Below are 14,524 nucleotides of genomic sequence, written 5' to 3'. Positions count from 1 at the left end.
TGCACACTTACGTGGGACCAAGGCCAAGGCGCCTTTGCCCTGGACACTGAGATGAGTGTGGTCATGCCCAGGCCCAGGATGGCTATGATGGGTCTGCGCCCACTCGTCACCCCAGATTTAGATGTGACAGGCTGGGAGGAGGGCCCCACCCTCCCACCCGTATCCTGTCAGGGAAGCCCCAGACAGATCTGGGAGTCCCAGCCTCTTTGCTTCTGCCCCATGTTTTGACTTGGTAGTTCTCGAACCTGAACATCCAGGGAACTTCCAGGGGTAGGGGGTGTTGAGGAGGGGGGTGGGGGGTGAAGGGTGGGGAACACAAAGGACACTAGGTTCAAGCAGAGCTTCTGAAGTACAATGTTGAGTTGAAGTATGTCTTCCTGGAGATGTACAGGAACCAAGCGCAAGTGCAGGCTGAGGCGATAGCTCAGGGAAGGGCGCCCACTCTACACTTTCCTCAGCAGCCACAGCGGCCTGTCCTCATCACGCGCCGACCCAGTGCTACAGCTCCCACTTAGGCTGGTTGCTCTTCCTCACACCGTGCCCAGGATCTGCCCCTTGCCCATGTTAGCCCAGCCCTGCACATAAGTGGAAACTTCTTTTCTCTGTCAGGGGGCCTTCGTGGTGTCTCTCAGAGCTGTCTCCCCATTGCCTCCGTCTGAATGCCCCCATTAGAACTGCCCATTTCACCTCCGCTATCACCGAGACAGAGGGTCCCGTATCACATCCTTGCCCCCCCCGTGTGTGCGTGCGTGCGTGCGTGCGTGTGTGTGTGTGTGTGTGTGTGTGTGTGTGTGTGTGTGTGTGTGCGGTCTAATTCTCTACCATGGACCTGGAGTCCACACGCAACCTGTCTTCTGTAGTCCTGCTCATGGCTGTTTCAACTTGAAGTTGCTACTTAACAGTTCTGATGCAGCCTACTGACAACTACTTGCATGTGACCGGTGGTCCCAAGAGGGGACACTGTATCCATACAGTGGGTTCTCTCAGGCAACGTGGTCCTTCAACTCATAGGAGCACCCAGAGTGGCTTTCCTAAGCACTTTATAGATAGGGACATCGGGATGTATGCTTTGGGGTCTCCCCATCATGCAAGACAGGAGAGGAAGTTCTGTGTAGAGTCCTGAGTGGCTGAATGACCTCGGAAGCTCTCTTTAGCTCCACATGCTGTGACTCCCAAATTCCAGGAACACAGAGACCCTGGGCTGGACAGCAGCAGGGTTCAGAATCATAGGCATCTAAGGGCTGGTCCTTTCTTGCTGAAGTGTCAGTGGTCACTGGGGAGCATGGTGGCTCACCTCCCTGTCTTCCCCTTCTGACCCTGGTTAGCATCCTAAGCTGTCAATGTGACTTTGGAAGAGGTCAAAGGTGGCGTGACTCGGGGAAAGCCCTGGGTACCGTCGCTAGGTCTTCAGCCACTGTCCTGTGTTAGTGGCATACTTGACCCTCACTGTTCTCATCTGCAAACTGGGCTCAGGGCCGTGCCCAGGGCCCCAACGAGCATTCATGGGAGCTGAGATACTTGAAGGGTATGGCTACATCTGGAGCCCTAGAAGCCAGGCACAGGCTGCGGCGGCAGGGCTGAGGGCTGGAGTGCGCCTCCTAATCTTCCGTGACTTACAGACTTGGTCAGGTGCCCAGAAGGCTCTCATAAATCAGCAGCACCACCAGGGAGAGCCTGTCAGTATGGCCCTTTGGCTAGGCCACCCGTGGCCCCTCCCTGCTCAAGGACATCTTGTTGCCTCCAGTTTTCCAAGAGAGGCTATAGAGCTGGAGGCAGGATTGCTTGCTTGGGGGTGGGATAAGACAGGCAAACGATGGGCAGGGGACACCCTGCAGACACCTGCTTCTGGAGGGGCCCCAGACCTCCTACCTGGCATGCTTCGTCTCTGCCTCTCACTTGGGGTGAGCAGCTCTGACTTAGCAGTCTGTCCTCTGGAAGTAAGAGGTGACCCGAAGGAAGGCTGGGCTCCGGGATGCCCCATGTTTCCCTGGTGTATGTCACTTGCCGGGGTGTGTTTACATCTGTCTATGTGGTATGCACCTGTGCTTGACTGCAGGCCAGATGGAGGCATGGCAGCCAGGTGAGCAAGGCCACCACATCTCAGTGCCCTTGTCCCGACTCTACTCCTGTTCTTCCCCCTTGGAGTTGTTTACTTCCAAATACGTGTGTGCACCGCGTGTATGTGTGTCTGTTTCATTGGAGGCCAGAAGAGGGATCTGATCGTGATCTTGCCCTCTAGAAGTGGAGTTACAGATGGCCGTGAGTTGCCGAGTGGGTGCTGGGAACTGAAGCTGGGTCCTTTTAACCACTGAGCAACCTCTCCAGCCCTCTGCTCCTTTCTGGGGAGCCTCAGAGCCCAGACTACGTGTCTTGGCTTCCTTACCTGATAAATGAGGCCTAGTCCCTAGGAGCTGGATTTGAACATCCTGAGGTGCCCTATGGCAACATGGGCTGCTCCATCATTAAAAGTCTCTGGGGCCAGAGATGGGGTGAGGCTCATGGGTAACTTCTGTCTACCACCAGGGCCTATGGGGATGGGGGCAGGGAAGGGATAGCTACAAAGAGCTGTGGGTGGTCACAGAGATGGTGTCCAGAAGGCTAGGCTGAGGGGTCAGCAGGGAAGAAGGATCATTCAAGCCAAGTGGTGGGAGCTGTCTTCCTTAGGAGGTACAGGAGGTGACTTAGGAGAGAGGGCCAGCAGCCTAGTGGGTGGGGACCGGATGTGGGTAGCTGCTCCCCTGAAGTGGCACCATCTGGAGACATAAATAAGTCCCAGACAGGTGTAGGTAACTTCTTGCTGACAGCTGGGCCTTGGGTCACCAGGAAAGGGGATAGCGAGGGTGCCTGGGAGATGCAGGCTTGTGAGGTGATGTCTGAAAGCTGCCGTGGTGGCTGCCATGCCCTGCCACACCCTGACCCCTAGTCTGTCACAGCATGGCGCAGTCCCAGCAAGGCCTGGCTCAGGGGTATCGCCTGCACCCGCCTTCCCTCAGGGCCCCAGAGTAAGCTTCAGACCAGTGTAAACTGAAGACCAGCGATGTACCCCACCTCCAACCCAGGTACCCAGGCCAGCAGCAGACTTAGTTCTGTCTTCCAGTGCCTGGCCTAAGGCCAGCTGCTGATCTTGAACCCAGGCGCTCCCCGAAGACCGGAAGTGTAACTCAGCACACAGACTTGTTCTAGGAACCGGGTGTATGTAAAGTGTTCTCGGAGGCTAATGACGAGTGGCCGATCAGGAGTTTACTCTGTATGTTTTGATCTAAGACCTGGCTAAAGGGATGGGGCCCAGACAGGACCAGGCAGACTTGAGTCCAGACCAAAGATGGTTTCACTGGCTCCGGCTTCCTAAGTGGTGTGTGTGTGGGGGGGAGGGACTTTCAGAGCCTGGGCATGGGGCAGAAGTAGCAATATCAATCTTCTAGAGAAAGTGGACAACCCAGGCAGGCAGGACTTGGGGTCTAGATAATCCCTGTTGTGTATGCTCCTGGGTTGGGATCTGTGACCCCAACTGACCTAGAGTTCTGCCAGGCGCACCTATGGTTATGAGGTCTTGGAGGAGAAAATCCCTTTTTTCCCCCCTTCAACAGAGTGAAGCAACTGGTGAACACGGAGTTAGCAGGTCCCTAAGTAGCATTTAGCAGAGTGTAGCCGGTCTGCTTGTCTCTTGGGGATGCAGAAGAGAGCATTTCTCATTGACATACACATGGGAAAGCATAGAAAGTATCTTGTGGGGAACGGTGGGGCTGCCAGACAGGAGGCCAGGGTCCTAGAACAGGGTCAGATACAAGTGCAGCAGAGGGTGGAGAAGGTCAGCTTGGCAGGGGCCCCCGCGTTCCCGGCCTTCTTGTTGACCTTGGGCAGCAGCAGGACGAAGGACATGGCCAGGGCACAGTGGTAGAAGCTGTGGACGTAGGTGTAATCCCATTCCTGTGGACAAGAGTGAGTCAGTCTGGGCCTCAGCCCCTTCCCTGAACTAAGCCCTCTAAGCCATCTGGTGCCTCTGCCAGCCATTTCATTCTGAGAAAGACCCTCTGCCTTCCTCTGTTCCCTGTCCCCTGGGTTATGGGCATCAGTCCCCGGTCTCTTCCAGGACACCCAAACTTCCTGAAGTCAAGGCCTGATGGGACTCCCTGTGACCCTCGGGTCCACGCAGGCTGTGATGCTGATACATTGGGGCGGGGGGGGGGGGGAGTACCAACTTCAAACTCCCGCCACAGCAGAATGCGTGACTTGGAGCCTCCCTGTGAAAACCACCTGCTGTCTTCTCTGTTAAGTCGAGCCATTTCCAGAGGGCTTGGAGGGCTCTATGCCCTCCCCACAGGTCTGGTACCTCAAAGAAGAAGCGAAGCATCAGGGCCAGCGCCCCAAAACAGAGGCCAGGGCCTATCTGCTGAGTGTAGATGCTCTTGTCGGGGTACAGACCCTTCTTCTCCTTCATCTTCTTCAGCTGAGGGGACAAGGTGAGAACATGAAGGTTCTTGGGGTGCCTCACAGGGAAGGGTCCCTGCGTGGGTCATCTGGGCAAGATCCCACTGCCATGCCCTCCCGTCTTCAGGTAGAAGTGCCTACCCCATTCCCCTGCATGCCTGAGCACCTCTTGTCAGTTCTGCAAGGATTGCTCCCCCCTCCCCTCCCCGAAGCAAAGCTGTGACAGGGCTGGGAATCTCTGGGCCAGTTTTCCCTGGGTCCCCACTGCCCTTGCTGCCTCTTGAGGAAGTGGCAAGGCCATTGATGCACTCCTGTCTCCCACAGAGACAGTGAAAGGATATCAGCTTATTTGGGACCCATGAGCCCTGTGCACCTCTCCAGGTGGTTTGTGTGGCAGTCTGTGGGACCTAGGTGGGGTATAGACAAATATGATCAGCTTTACCAGCTAAGTGGTCCTTTACTGGTAACCCTGATGTCTCAGACCCTGATGCCTTTCACGAGGGTCTGGTGTGTGTGTTCAAGCTTGGTAAGATGAGGTATTACACAGAAGAGATGGGATACCTGGGATACCTGTGGTTCCTCTGGGGCATGCAGACCCTTGCGGCCCAGAGGTATTTTAAACTAAGGATGGTTCAGGTTTCAGCGCAGTAGAGCATTATACATGCCAGGTGCATGCTGAGGGCACCGGACAGCAGCCTTGGCTGCACACATCACCGAACACATTGGATACACAAACATCATCGACAGCTGGTCAGAGCTGGCTTAACCACCAAATGTGAGGTGATACGGTGCTGTTTCCAGCCTTCTAAAACTTGCCATTGCTAACAGGAGTTGAGGACTCAGTGAATGGTGTCAGTGCTGTGGGTACAGCTAACTCGCCCGAGTGCAGGTGATCTTGGTCTGGGAAGCCCACGTGTGGTCAATCTCACAATTTTAACACTGGGGGCTCGGAGAGGGGACCGATATCCGAGGTCACCCACAGGCCTTCCTTGTCCTGGGAATGCCTCCTTTCTGCTAACTCAGCTTCTGCTCTCTAAGTGTTGCTCCTATACTTCTTCTCCCCAAAGGGTGAGACATGGGAAGGAATGTCATCCCCATTCCAAGAAGCAAGCCCAAACCGCCTGCATATCTCGTGGTCTAGATGGGATCCTTGCCCCAGATGTGGGGGATGCTGCAGCCCCTCCCACTCCCGTTCCCACCAGAGACCTGGGAAACCTGGCTTTAGTGGGGGACACTAGCACATGTATGCTGTTATTTTAATTTACTTCATTAAAATCCAGTCAGGATGGGCATGCTGGGCTCTAATCCCAGCACTCAGAGGCAGAGGCAGGCAGATGTCTGTGACTTGGAGGTCAGCCAGAGACACAAGGTGAGACCCTATCTTTAAAAATAAAAATAAAAAGGTCCAGTTAGATCCAGATCCGGCCAAGGGCAGCAAAGGGGTCATGATGGGCGGGACAAGGAAGCAGCATCAGAAGGAGTCTTCGTATTTACGCATTCCAGCTTGTTAATTAACTGTACATAGCCCCAGCATCTCTGCCCCAAGGAGGTCTGGCCTTCAGGGTCAGCCAGGGCCAGCTTCACACAAATCACAGTGAGATACAAGCCCCTCGTTGCCCCCTGAAAAGCCAAGTCCGGCAGCCACTGCCCACTGGGGCTGCAGGTTTGCCTGCTGACCTTTGTGCGGCTAACACCCTTAACTAAAAAGTCCAGTAAGCCTGGTTTCCTCAGAGGCTGCACGAGCAAGAGGCAGCTTGGAAGCTCCCTGCCTGCTTTTACCTGTCCTCCCTTTGCTGCAGAGGGATCGGGGCCCCCTGAAGCACTGCCTGCCCTGCTCTGCCCTGCTGAGATTCTACTTAGGGGAACCCCAAGATCCAAAGAGGTGCTGCATGTAAAATGCACAGGAGTGGTGTGAACTTAGGGCTCTGGCCGCCACCTGCTTGGTCTGAGGCCTGCTGGCCTTCCAGGTCTGTGTTTTGGGCCTGACTGCTCTCAGTGGTGCCCAGGAGACATCCCTGGTCTATCCTGCCATCAGGACCCTTGTTCACGCTGGCTAGCTTAGGTGGACTTCAGGCCTTGCTGCCAGGAGGGCCTTAGGACTGTAGAGGGCAGAGTAGAGGGCAGACACCAGGCCCTCCTCCAGGGTTAATCCTCAGAATTATAATAATGCTGATGAAAACAATGACAGTGATGGCCATGATGACGAGAGTGGCCTCCCCATCGCTGGGTTCACTAAAAGCCATGTATGTGCCTATGCTTAGAAGCATTCTCTATGGGTATTTGGACACAGAGCAGAGAAAAGGAGTTTTGGCTTTACCCAGGACCTGTAATTACTAATTACTGATGAGCCGGCAGGGAACAGGGTCCAAGCATGAGTCACAGTTTTTAGGGATTCTAGGGGTTTGGGTTCAATTCTTGTGTTAGTCCGCCTGCGTGTAAGGGCAGGAGGTATGGGATTCCGTACAGGAGAAACCAAGGGAGAGCCGTAGGTTCCCTGGGGCCTGTCAGCCGAGGCACACACAGTACTCACCCACTTCACAGCAATGATGAGGACGGCCGTACCTATGGGACCCGAGTACACCCCATAGCCCCAGCGGTCGTGAAAAGTACGGACAGCGATGGTAAGGACACCGAACATCGTGAAGGTTGACCTCTGGGGTTCGTCAAAGTCGGCCAGGGCTGCAGAGAGGCACGGGGGCGGGGGTTGGGGGGGTGGGGTGGGGTGAGATGCCTCCCTCCCCTTGGCTGGGCCTCCACCCTTGGGAACCCATCGGATGTCCTCGCAGTCCGTAGAACCAGAAGGCCCACCTTGGTCCCCACGGGGTCTGAATTTTATTTAGAGGAAACAGGGGGTGCTGCTTCCCTGGATCAGAGTGGAATTAAACAGTGGACTGAGTGATCAGTCATTCCTGGGAATCCTGGGACGAAAGTATTAAGACTAGAGACACATGAGTGAGTGAGTGGTGTATAGGGCTGAGTCTCAGGAGGGACCCTCAGGTAACATGGCCCCTGTGACAGCGCCCCTGAGAAACAAGGTTGAGGGGTTTTGGGTTCTTCCTTTTCTTTTCTTTTCTTTATTTCCTTTCCCTTTCCATCCCCCCCTCTGTCTCTCTGCCTCTTTCCCTCCCTCCCTTCTTTTTTTCCTTCCTGCTTTCTTCCTCCCTTCCTCCCTTCTGTGGTGGTTTGAAAGAAAATGGTCCCCATAGTCTCACAGGGAATGGCACTATTAGGAGGCGTGGCCTTTTTGGAGTAGGTGTGGTCTTGTTGGAGGAAGCATGCCACTGTGCATAGGCTTTGAAGTCTCAGAAGCTCAAGCCAGGCATAGTGTGCCTCATTCTCTTCCTGCTGCCTGCGGACCCAGATTCAGGGACTCTCAGCTCCTTCTCCAGCACCACGTCTGCCTGCATGCCCCCATGCTTCCTGCTCTGATGATAATGGATTAAACCTCTAGAACTGTAAGCCAGCCCCAATTAAATGTTTTCCTTTGTAAGAGTTGATGTGATCAGGGTGTCTCTTCACAGTCATAGAAATCCTAACTAAGACTACTCCCTTCTTTCTTTTTTAAAAATTTTATTTACATTTTATGTTTGAGTTCTCTGCATGTATACCTGCAGGCCAGAAGAGGGTATCAGACCCTATTTTAGATGGCTGTGAACTACCATGCAGGTGTTGGGAATTGAACTCAGGACCTCTGGAAGAGCAGCCGGTGCTCTTAACCTCTGAGCCATCTCTCCAGCCCCCTTCCTTCCTTCTTTCTTTCATTCTCTTTCAATTTTTTCACGGTGCTGGAGATGGAACCTTGCTCATCAGGCCAGAGCTCTACCTCTGAGCTGCACCCCCAGATCCGAGATGAGGATTTTGAGTGGCCCACCTTCCTAAAACCCAGAGCTGAAGATGACCCATAAGAGCTAATGTTCCCTTGAGCCCGGAGGATGTTCTGGGAGGGAAAGTCCCTGAACTGAGGGCATCGGTGGTCTCTGTAGGTCTGTGTGTGGGAACGCCTTCCCCCTCTCTCGTGAGTGTCTTTGCTTTGCAAATGTCACAAGGACTCCTTACAAGAACCACCTAGGGATGGGAAAAGTAAGAGCACAGGCCTCTAAGGAACGAGCGTGTTTCTTTCAGTAGAGTAAGCCGTTGGCTGGCTCCGCAAAGCGGAAAGGAGGCAGAGGATCTCAGAGGTGGGCAGGTGCTGGCTGGTGTTGAGGAATGGCTCCCACCCCCCAGCAGAGATAGCCACTCACCCATCAGTGAGACCCACATGCTCAGGGCCGTCCCATAGATGCTGAAGTACTCCAGGATGTCACGGCGCATGAAGCACAGCACAGACAAGCCAGGCCCGTCGCAGGCATGGGAGAACTGCAGGGGAAAGCGCGCAAGGTCAGCAGGCCGCAGGCATCGGTGGTGGGTGAGAACTGGTCCCTAGCCACAGGCCCCTCGCTAGCCTCGAGACCTGACCTCAATGGCTCTGTGCGTCAGCTTCCCCATATTATCAGGGCACACAATTGAATACTCCCCCTGGCTAGGCCTTGTGGAAATTAAACAGGTGAGTCCATCAGGCCCGGAAGTAAATGTCACTTTCAGACTCTCTTACCACTGGCCCAAAGCTGCAGTCACTCAGATGAAGCCTGCTGAGGAGGGGACCCTAAAATATCACTCAGGCACACCCTTTGCCCCTGGGTTGACTGGAAGTGTTCCCGTGTCAATCTTTGGATGTGAGCCTTTTACCCTGGACCACTCTCTCTTTGAAAAGGAGGAAGACCTCAGACTCCCGCAAGCAGGGGCTGATTCCGCCATCCTCTTCCTCCACGTCTCCCCCACGCTCTGGCAGGCCTGTTCCTGATGTGTAGCTGGATAGATTTGCTTTCAAGCAAAAGGCCCTATATGAAATATTTCCAAGCAGCCAACTTATTTCTTACAGAAAACAACTCTCTCTCCTTTTGCTTCGCATTTCATCATTTTAAGTAATATTTAATTACATGACATAATTATTTTGACAAGTGCGACTGGTACAAACAGGCCCGGGAGCCTGCACAATCGTCTCTTGGTAAGCCCAGCTCAGCAGGAGGGAGCAGGCAAGCTGGAAGACAGCCCTTGTCTGGAGGCAGCAGGGGCACCACAGGGGGCTGAGGACCCTGGATGATGGATGTGTCAGTCAAACACGTGGGGCCCCGATTTAGAAGCTCAGAGACCTCCTGCTGATCGCAGTTGCAGTGGACTGTCATTCAGTAGACAGGGGAAGGGAGGGGGCATCCAACTTCTGCGTTGGGTCAGCACGACTCAGAACTTTGATGCTGCCTTGAGCTTTGGGTACTATACCCTTTGGAAGGGACATTGCCAAAGAGGCGTCTAACCACCCAGGTGTGAGCTCTGTCTGTTCAGGGGAAGACAAGCTTCAGGTGCGGCCAGGTCAAGGCTGCCAAGCGGAGTAGGAAAGAGGCTCAGCTATGGGCCCGGCTCCCGCTCTTTCCAGCTCCTTACAAAGCCACGTCACTCAACCCCACCTGAGTCCACCATCTGTAACATCTGTGCTCCCTTTTGTTGCATAGGCCCCGTAAACGAGTAAAGCTCACTCGCTGTGAGATTCTGGGAAACATCTCCTCTACTTTTCCCCCTGAGGAACAGAAGAGCCTCAGTTAGGCTGGATCCCAGCATAGAGTACTTGCCTGTGTATGGGGCCAGAGGGGGGGGGCTTTACAGCAGGGGGTCTATGTCCTCAAGCCCTGAGGTTCTTTTGGGATCTGTGAACTTCCCTGGGGCACCTCCTGCCCCAGGAGGCAAGGGCGAGGCAGTGATGAGTACACTCCTTCCCCAGAGGCAGGTGGATTTGGCCCAACTGGGGCTGGGCTAGGACATAACTGGGTGTGGCAAGAGCTCCAACCCCGCTGTTAGCCCAGTAGATCTGGCAGAGGGGCACAAGCAAGAGGCTGCTCTCTCACGGCCTCCTCTGTCCAATGGAGCGAGAGCACCTGTTCTGTGGGGACCCTGATGGTACTGCATCTCACGGTGCCCCTCTCCGTGGGAATAATGTTTCTGGGAAATGCTGTTACAAGTTTGCCTTTACAAACCAAACCTGGCGCCAAGTTAATATTCTGCTTTGAGATCATTTAGAATGCTGTGCTCACCCTGGTCAGAATTAACTCACCTTTGAGAAAAGCAGGGCAATCAAATAATCAATCAATCAATCAATCTGTGAATTTCTAGTGTAACTGAGTCCTACAAGCTCAGATGCATGCATAAGCTCTGACTGTTCTATAGTCTGTATTTCTCCTCTGTGACTCTGTAATGCTCCTGACTCAGAACAGTATATGCTTATGCAGAGCTGAGACCACATGCTAAAATCAGCAAGGCTTTGAAAGCATGTGCCACATCCATGCTCTCCCCCCAAGGAACCCCATGTTGTAACCAACATGTGGGTGTAGAATGATCATGTCTGATTGAGGCTTGGTGTGCTCTTGAGTCAACAGGACCAGAGAAACAGCTGTCTCCCCCGTGAGACTCCTGTAAAAGATTCAGACTCAGATCCCTCACTCTTCTTTAGCCTGTTTGCTGTGCTGTTCAGCATGTGGAGAGGACGCTGCTGTCCAAGATTAGAACCTGCTTTTAGATTAGATGATGATGAGACTAGAGCAAGAGAGAGCAGAGCTCTTTGGAACAAATCGGGCCCACTCTCGGGTAACTGACACCAAGAGTCATTCTTGTATTGGGCATCAGCACACCACACAACTGGTGGTTGCCATGGAGGGTCCTGGAGGAGCCTGTGGAAGGCAGAACTCTGTGAGGACAGACTGTGGCTTTGAGGCCAGGGGACATTTGTCATAGGAGACAGCTGGCCCTGCCACTCTGGGTGGGGTGGGGCAGGGTGGGCCTCTAAGGCTGGTACAGAGGCAGCTGTAGGCCAGCACGGGCAGGGGTGACATAACTGGGGCCTGTGAGTTGCTGGGCTATAACTAACATGGGCATTGGGCACCTGGCTTCTGTTTCTGACCTTGCGGTCTCATCTTGGCTCTGACATTGGCCAGGTTTCATGAGGCACAAATGACAGCATGGTGACTTGGGTGGCCCAGCTTCTCTGAGACTCAGTTTCCTCTTCTATCAAATGCAAATCACTACCCTGAATCACTCACGGGTGATGCTGGGCCCCTTCCCACCACGGTTGCTGCCTGTGGCTTGTCTTTAACCTAATGTCTTTCCCTCCCAAAGTGAACTCGGAGTCCTAGAGCTTCCAGTTCCTTGGAAAACCTCACTGTTACCCATGGGACCATCACAACCAGGGGGCAGACATGTGCCAGCTCCTCTCTGGCTATTGTCAGCCCGCAAGCACTGGCGGCTCCTCTTACCACCAGAAAGTCACTCTGGCTTATTCAGGATAGGGAGTGGTTTGTGAGCACACACATGTGTGTGCTGGCGGCTTCACTCACTCGCAGCCGGCTGAGTAACCCCACGTACTCCATGCTCACGCCCACTGAAACCCCCACATACTCCATGCTCACGCCCACTGAAACCCCCCACATACTCCATGCTCACGCCCACTGAAACCCCCCACATACTCCATGCTCACGCCCACTGAAACCCCCCACATACTCCATGCTCACGCCCACTGAAACCCCCCACATACTCCATGCTCACGCCCACTGAAACCCCCACGTACTCCATGCTCACGCCCACTGAAACCCCCCACATACTCCATGCTCACGCCCACTGAAACCCCCCACATACTCCATGCTCACGCCCACTGAAACCCCCCACATACTCCATGCTCACGCCCACTGAAACCCCCACGTACTCCATGCTCACGCCCACTGAAACCCCCACGTACTCCATGCTCACGCCCACTGAAACCCCCCACGTACTCCATGCTCATGCCCACTGAAACCCCCCACATACTCCATGCTCATGCCCACTGAAACCCCCACATACTCCATGCTCACGCCCACTGAAACCCCCACATACTCCATGCTCATGCCCACTGAAACCCCCACATACTCCATGCTCACGCCCACTGAAACCCCCCACATACTCCATGCTCACGCCCACTGAAACCCCCACGTACTCCATGCTCATGCCCACTGGAACCCCCCACATACTCCATGCTCACGCCTACTGAAACCCCCCACATACTCCATGCTCATGCCCACTGCTGGAAGAGGCACTGGATACTGTTTCCCAAAGGCTTGCCCCTGCCTTAAGGAGGAGACTAACAGGCTGCTTGCCAACCCTGAGCCTGTGTCCTACCAACGTGTGGGTCACACAGCATAGCGACTACTGAGGTGGGTATGATGAGAGGGGAAACAAAAGCAAAGGTTATGGAGCCGTGAGGAAGATGCAGTGACCCCCGGTACAGCAGTGAGGAAGATGGAGGAGTGACCCCTGGTACAGCAGTGAGGAAGATGGAGGAGTGACCCCCAGTACAGCAGTGAGGACCAGTGTGAGGGGAACTTAGGAGGACGCAGCGGCATAGTGATAGGAGGGCTTCATGACAGAGAGGGAGAGATGGAAGGTGAATGGACAGGGAGAGGTGGTTGGTTAGGCAGATGATAGACAGGTGACAGATGATGATTAGGTACACTAGAACAAGACAAATGATAGATGAATAGACGGTAGATGACCCTGTAACTAGGTAGACAGACAGAGCAAGTTGGATGGACAGGCAGATAAAGCCAGATACAGAGGACCAGAAGAAGAAATGAGAGGAGAACAGAGCAGGGAGAAGAGGAGGCCGAACGCCACGGGGGTGCAATTCTAGAAATTGAAAGAGCTGGGTACAGACAGAAAGAAGGGGGGAGGCAGACAGAGGCAGAGAGCAAACTAGACACAGAGCCGGTGAGAGACACACCGTGGGGGTGAGGAGAAGGAGAGGCCTTGACAAAAGGCAGCCAGCGAAGCAGTGCCAGACATGCGCCTGAAAGACAGAAGAGTCACTCCAGGATGCTACCTGGGAACAGAGGGGAGAGGGAACTCAGAGGCAGGCCGGCCGGCCGGCAGACAGACAGACAGACAGACAGACAGACACACACACACACACACACACACACACACACACACACACACACACACCAGGAAGAGAAAGAAAGGACTCAGAGAGAGGCTGGCCCTCCTCAATGGAGGTAGTTCCGAATTCTGAAGTCAGGTCCACCCAGGCCCTCTACCTTCCCTGAATCTAGTGGTTCCATTCCTAGGCCTGCTCACTTACCCCCTGTCCTCCCCAGCTCAGCAGCTCCCAGGACAAAGTTGGCGGGGAGGAGGGTGTGGGAGCCACAAGAAGAAGCCACCTGTAAACATCATCCTCAATTAACCGGCAGGGGTCATCAGGGACTTGACTTCAGTCACATGGGTCAGCCACTCCCCCCTCCCAAATTCCTGGCGCAGATGGAGAAACCGAGGTCCATAGAGGAAGACAGACTCCAGGAACCCCCTCCTTCCAGTCACTAGGACACCCCCACACATAGCCTCTCGCTTCCAGCACCTGGCACAGGACAGGGGTGGTGACCCTCCCCGTGAGGTCTTTCTCCTAGGGCCCCACTTACCGCCACGAAGAACATGGTGAAGAGATAGACCATGGCCTCCATGTAAAACTGCCTCTTGGCAGCGATGCTCACCGTGGGGAGGAAGGCCAGGCTGCTGAGGGTAGGCAGGAGCAGTTTGGCTACTACTGTCCCCATGGGCCGGGAGGAAGGCGCTGGCTGGGGAGAAGGAGGCGAAGGCCTTTCTGGTCTCCAGGGCAGGAGGAAGGAGAGCCCACTTCTTCACGTCTTCAGAGGCCCTGGCGGCAGCTGTGGCAGCACCCACAAGCGGGGCTTAAGTGCTCCAAGTCAGCATGTGTCCAGCGACACGTGGAGAGCTCCAACAGCTGATGTACCATACCATGTGGTACACACTTGCCTCTGGTTCTCTCTCTCTCTCTCTCTCTCTTCCCCTCCCCCTCCCCCTCTCTCTGAGGAATTCCCTCAATGAAGTATATTTCTTCCTTTGAAGGTAACACTCTTCGGGGGCAAGTTCCTGCAAATGACCCTCAATCCTTTGTGTTATTTTCCATCCAGGTCCTTGTCCCAGGATCAACATGTCAAGGGTGCTGCTATTTGGGTCACATGTCACAGGG

General features: G+C 54.4%; 1 protein-coding gene across 2 annotated transcripts; it reads right to left on the bottom strand.

The window, feature by feature from the left end:
- Window positions 1-3,220: 3,220 nt before the first annotated feature.
- Mymk (myomaker, myoblast fusion factor) lies at window positions 3,221-14,223 on the bottom strand. Of its 2 annotated transcripts, none has more exons than XM_005085399.4 (5): window positions 13,953-14,223; window positions 8,670-8,784; window positions 6,959-7,107; window positions 4,331-4,447; window positions 3,221-3,927 (listed from the first exon to the last, which is right to left on the bottom strand). In XM_005085399.4, the coding sequence occupies exons 1-5, from the start codon at window positions 14,085-14,087 to the stop codon at window positions 3,778-3,780; spliced, it is 666 nt and encodes a 221-aa protein (XP_005085456.1). In that variant the 5' UTR covers window positions 14,088-14,223; the 3' UTR covers window positions 3,221-3,777. The 2 variants fall into 2 exon arrangements, with proteins under 2 accessions (XP_005085456.1, XP_040601102.1); XM_040745168.1 differs by having other exon boundaries at window positions 14,025-14,223.
- Between the last annotated feature and the right edge of the window lie 301 nt (window positions 14,224-14,524).

The sequence above is a fragment of the Mesocricetus auratus genome, unplaced genomic scaffold, assembly GCF_017639785.1.
Source record: "Mesocricetus auratus isolate SY011 unplaced genomic scaffold, BCM_Maur_2.0 Super-Scaffold_100004, whole genome shotgun sequence".
Lineage (NCBI taxonomy): Eukaryota > Metazoa > Chordata > Mammalia > Rodentia > Cricetidae > Mesocricetus > Mesocricetus auratus.
Note: the sequence above shows the minus strand (reverse complement) of the source record. Positions and strands in the feature narration are given on the sequence as shown.

Excerpts from the sequence above, each read along its gene's own strand:
- Mymk (XM_005085399.4), bottom strand. The coding sequence starts at position 14,087 with ATGGGGACAGTAGTAGCCAAACTGCTCCTGCCTACCCTCAGCAGCCTG. Across the intron at positions 7,108-8,669 it reads CATGTGGGTCTCACTGATGG|CCCTGGCCGACTTTGACGAA; the intron begins GTGAGTGGCTAT and ends GCCTCTCTGCAG. Across the intron at positions 3,928-4,330 it reads TGCTTCGCTTCTTCTTTGAG|GAATGGGATTACACCTACGT; the intron begins GTACCAGACCTG and ends TCTTGTCCACAG.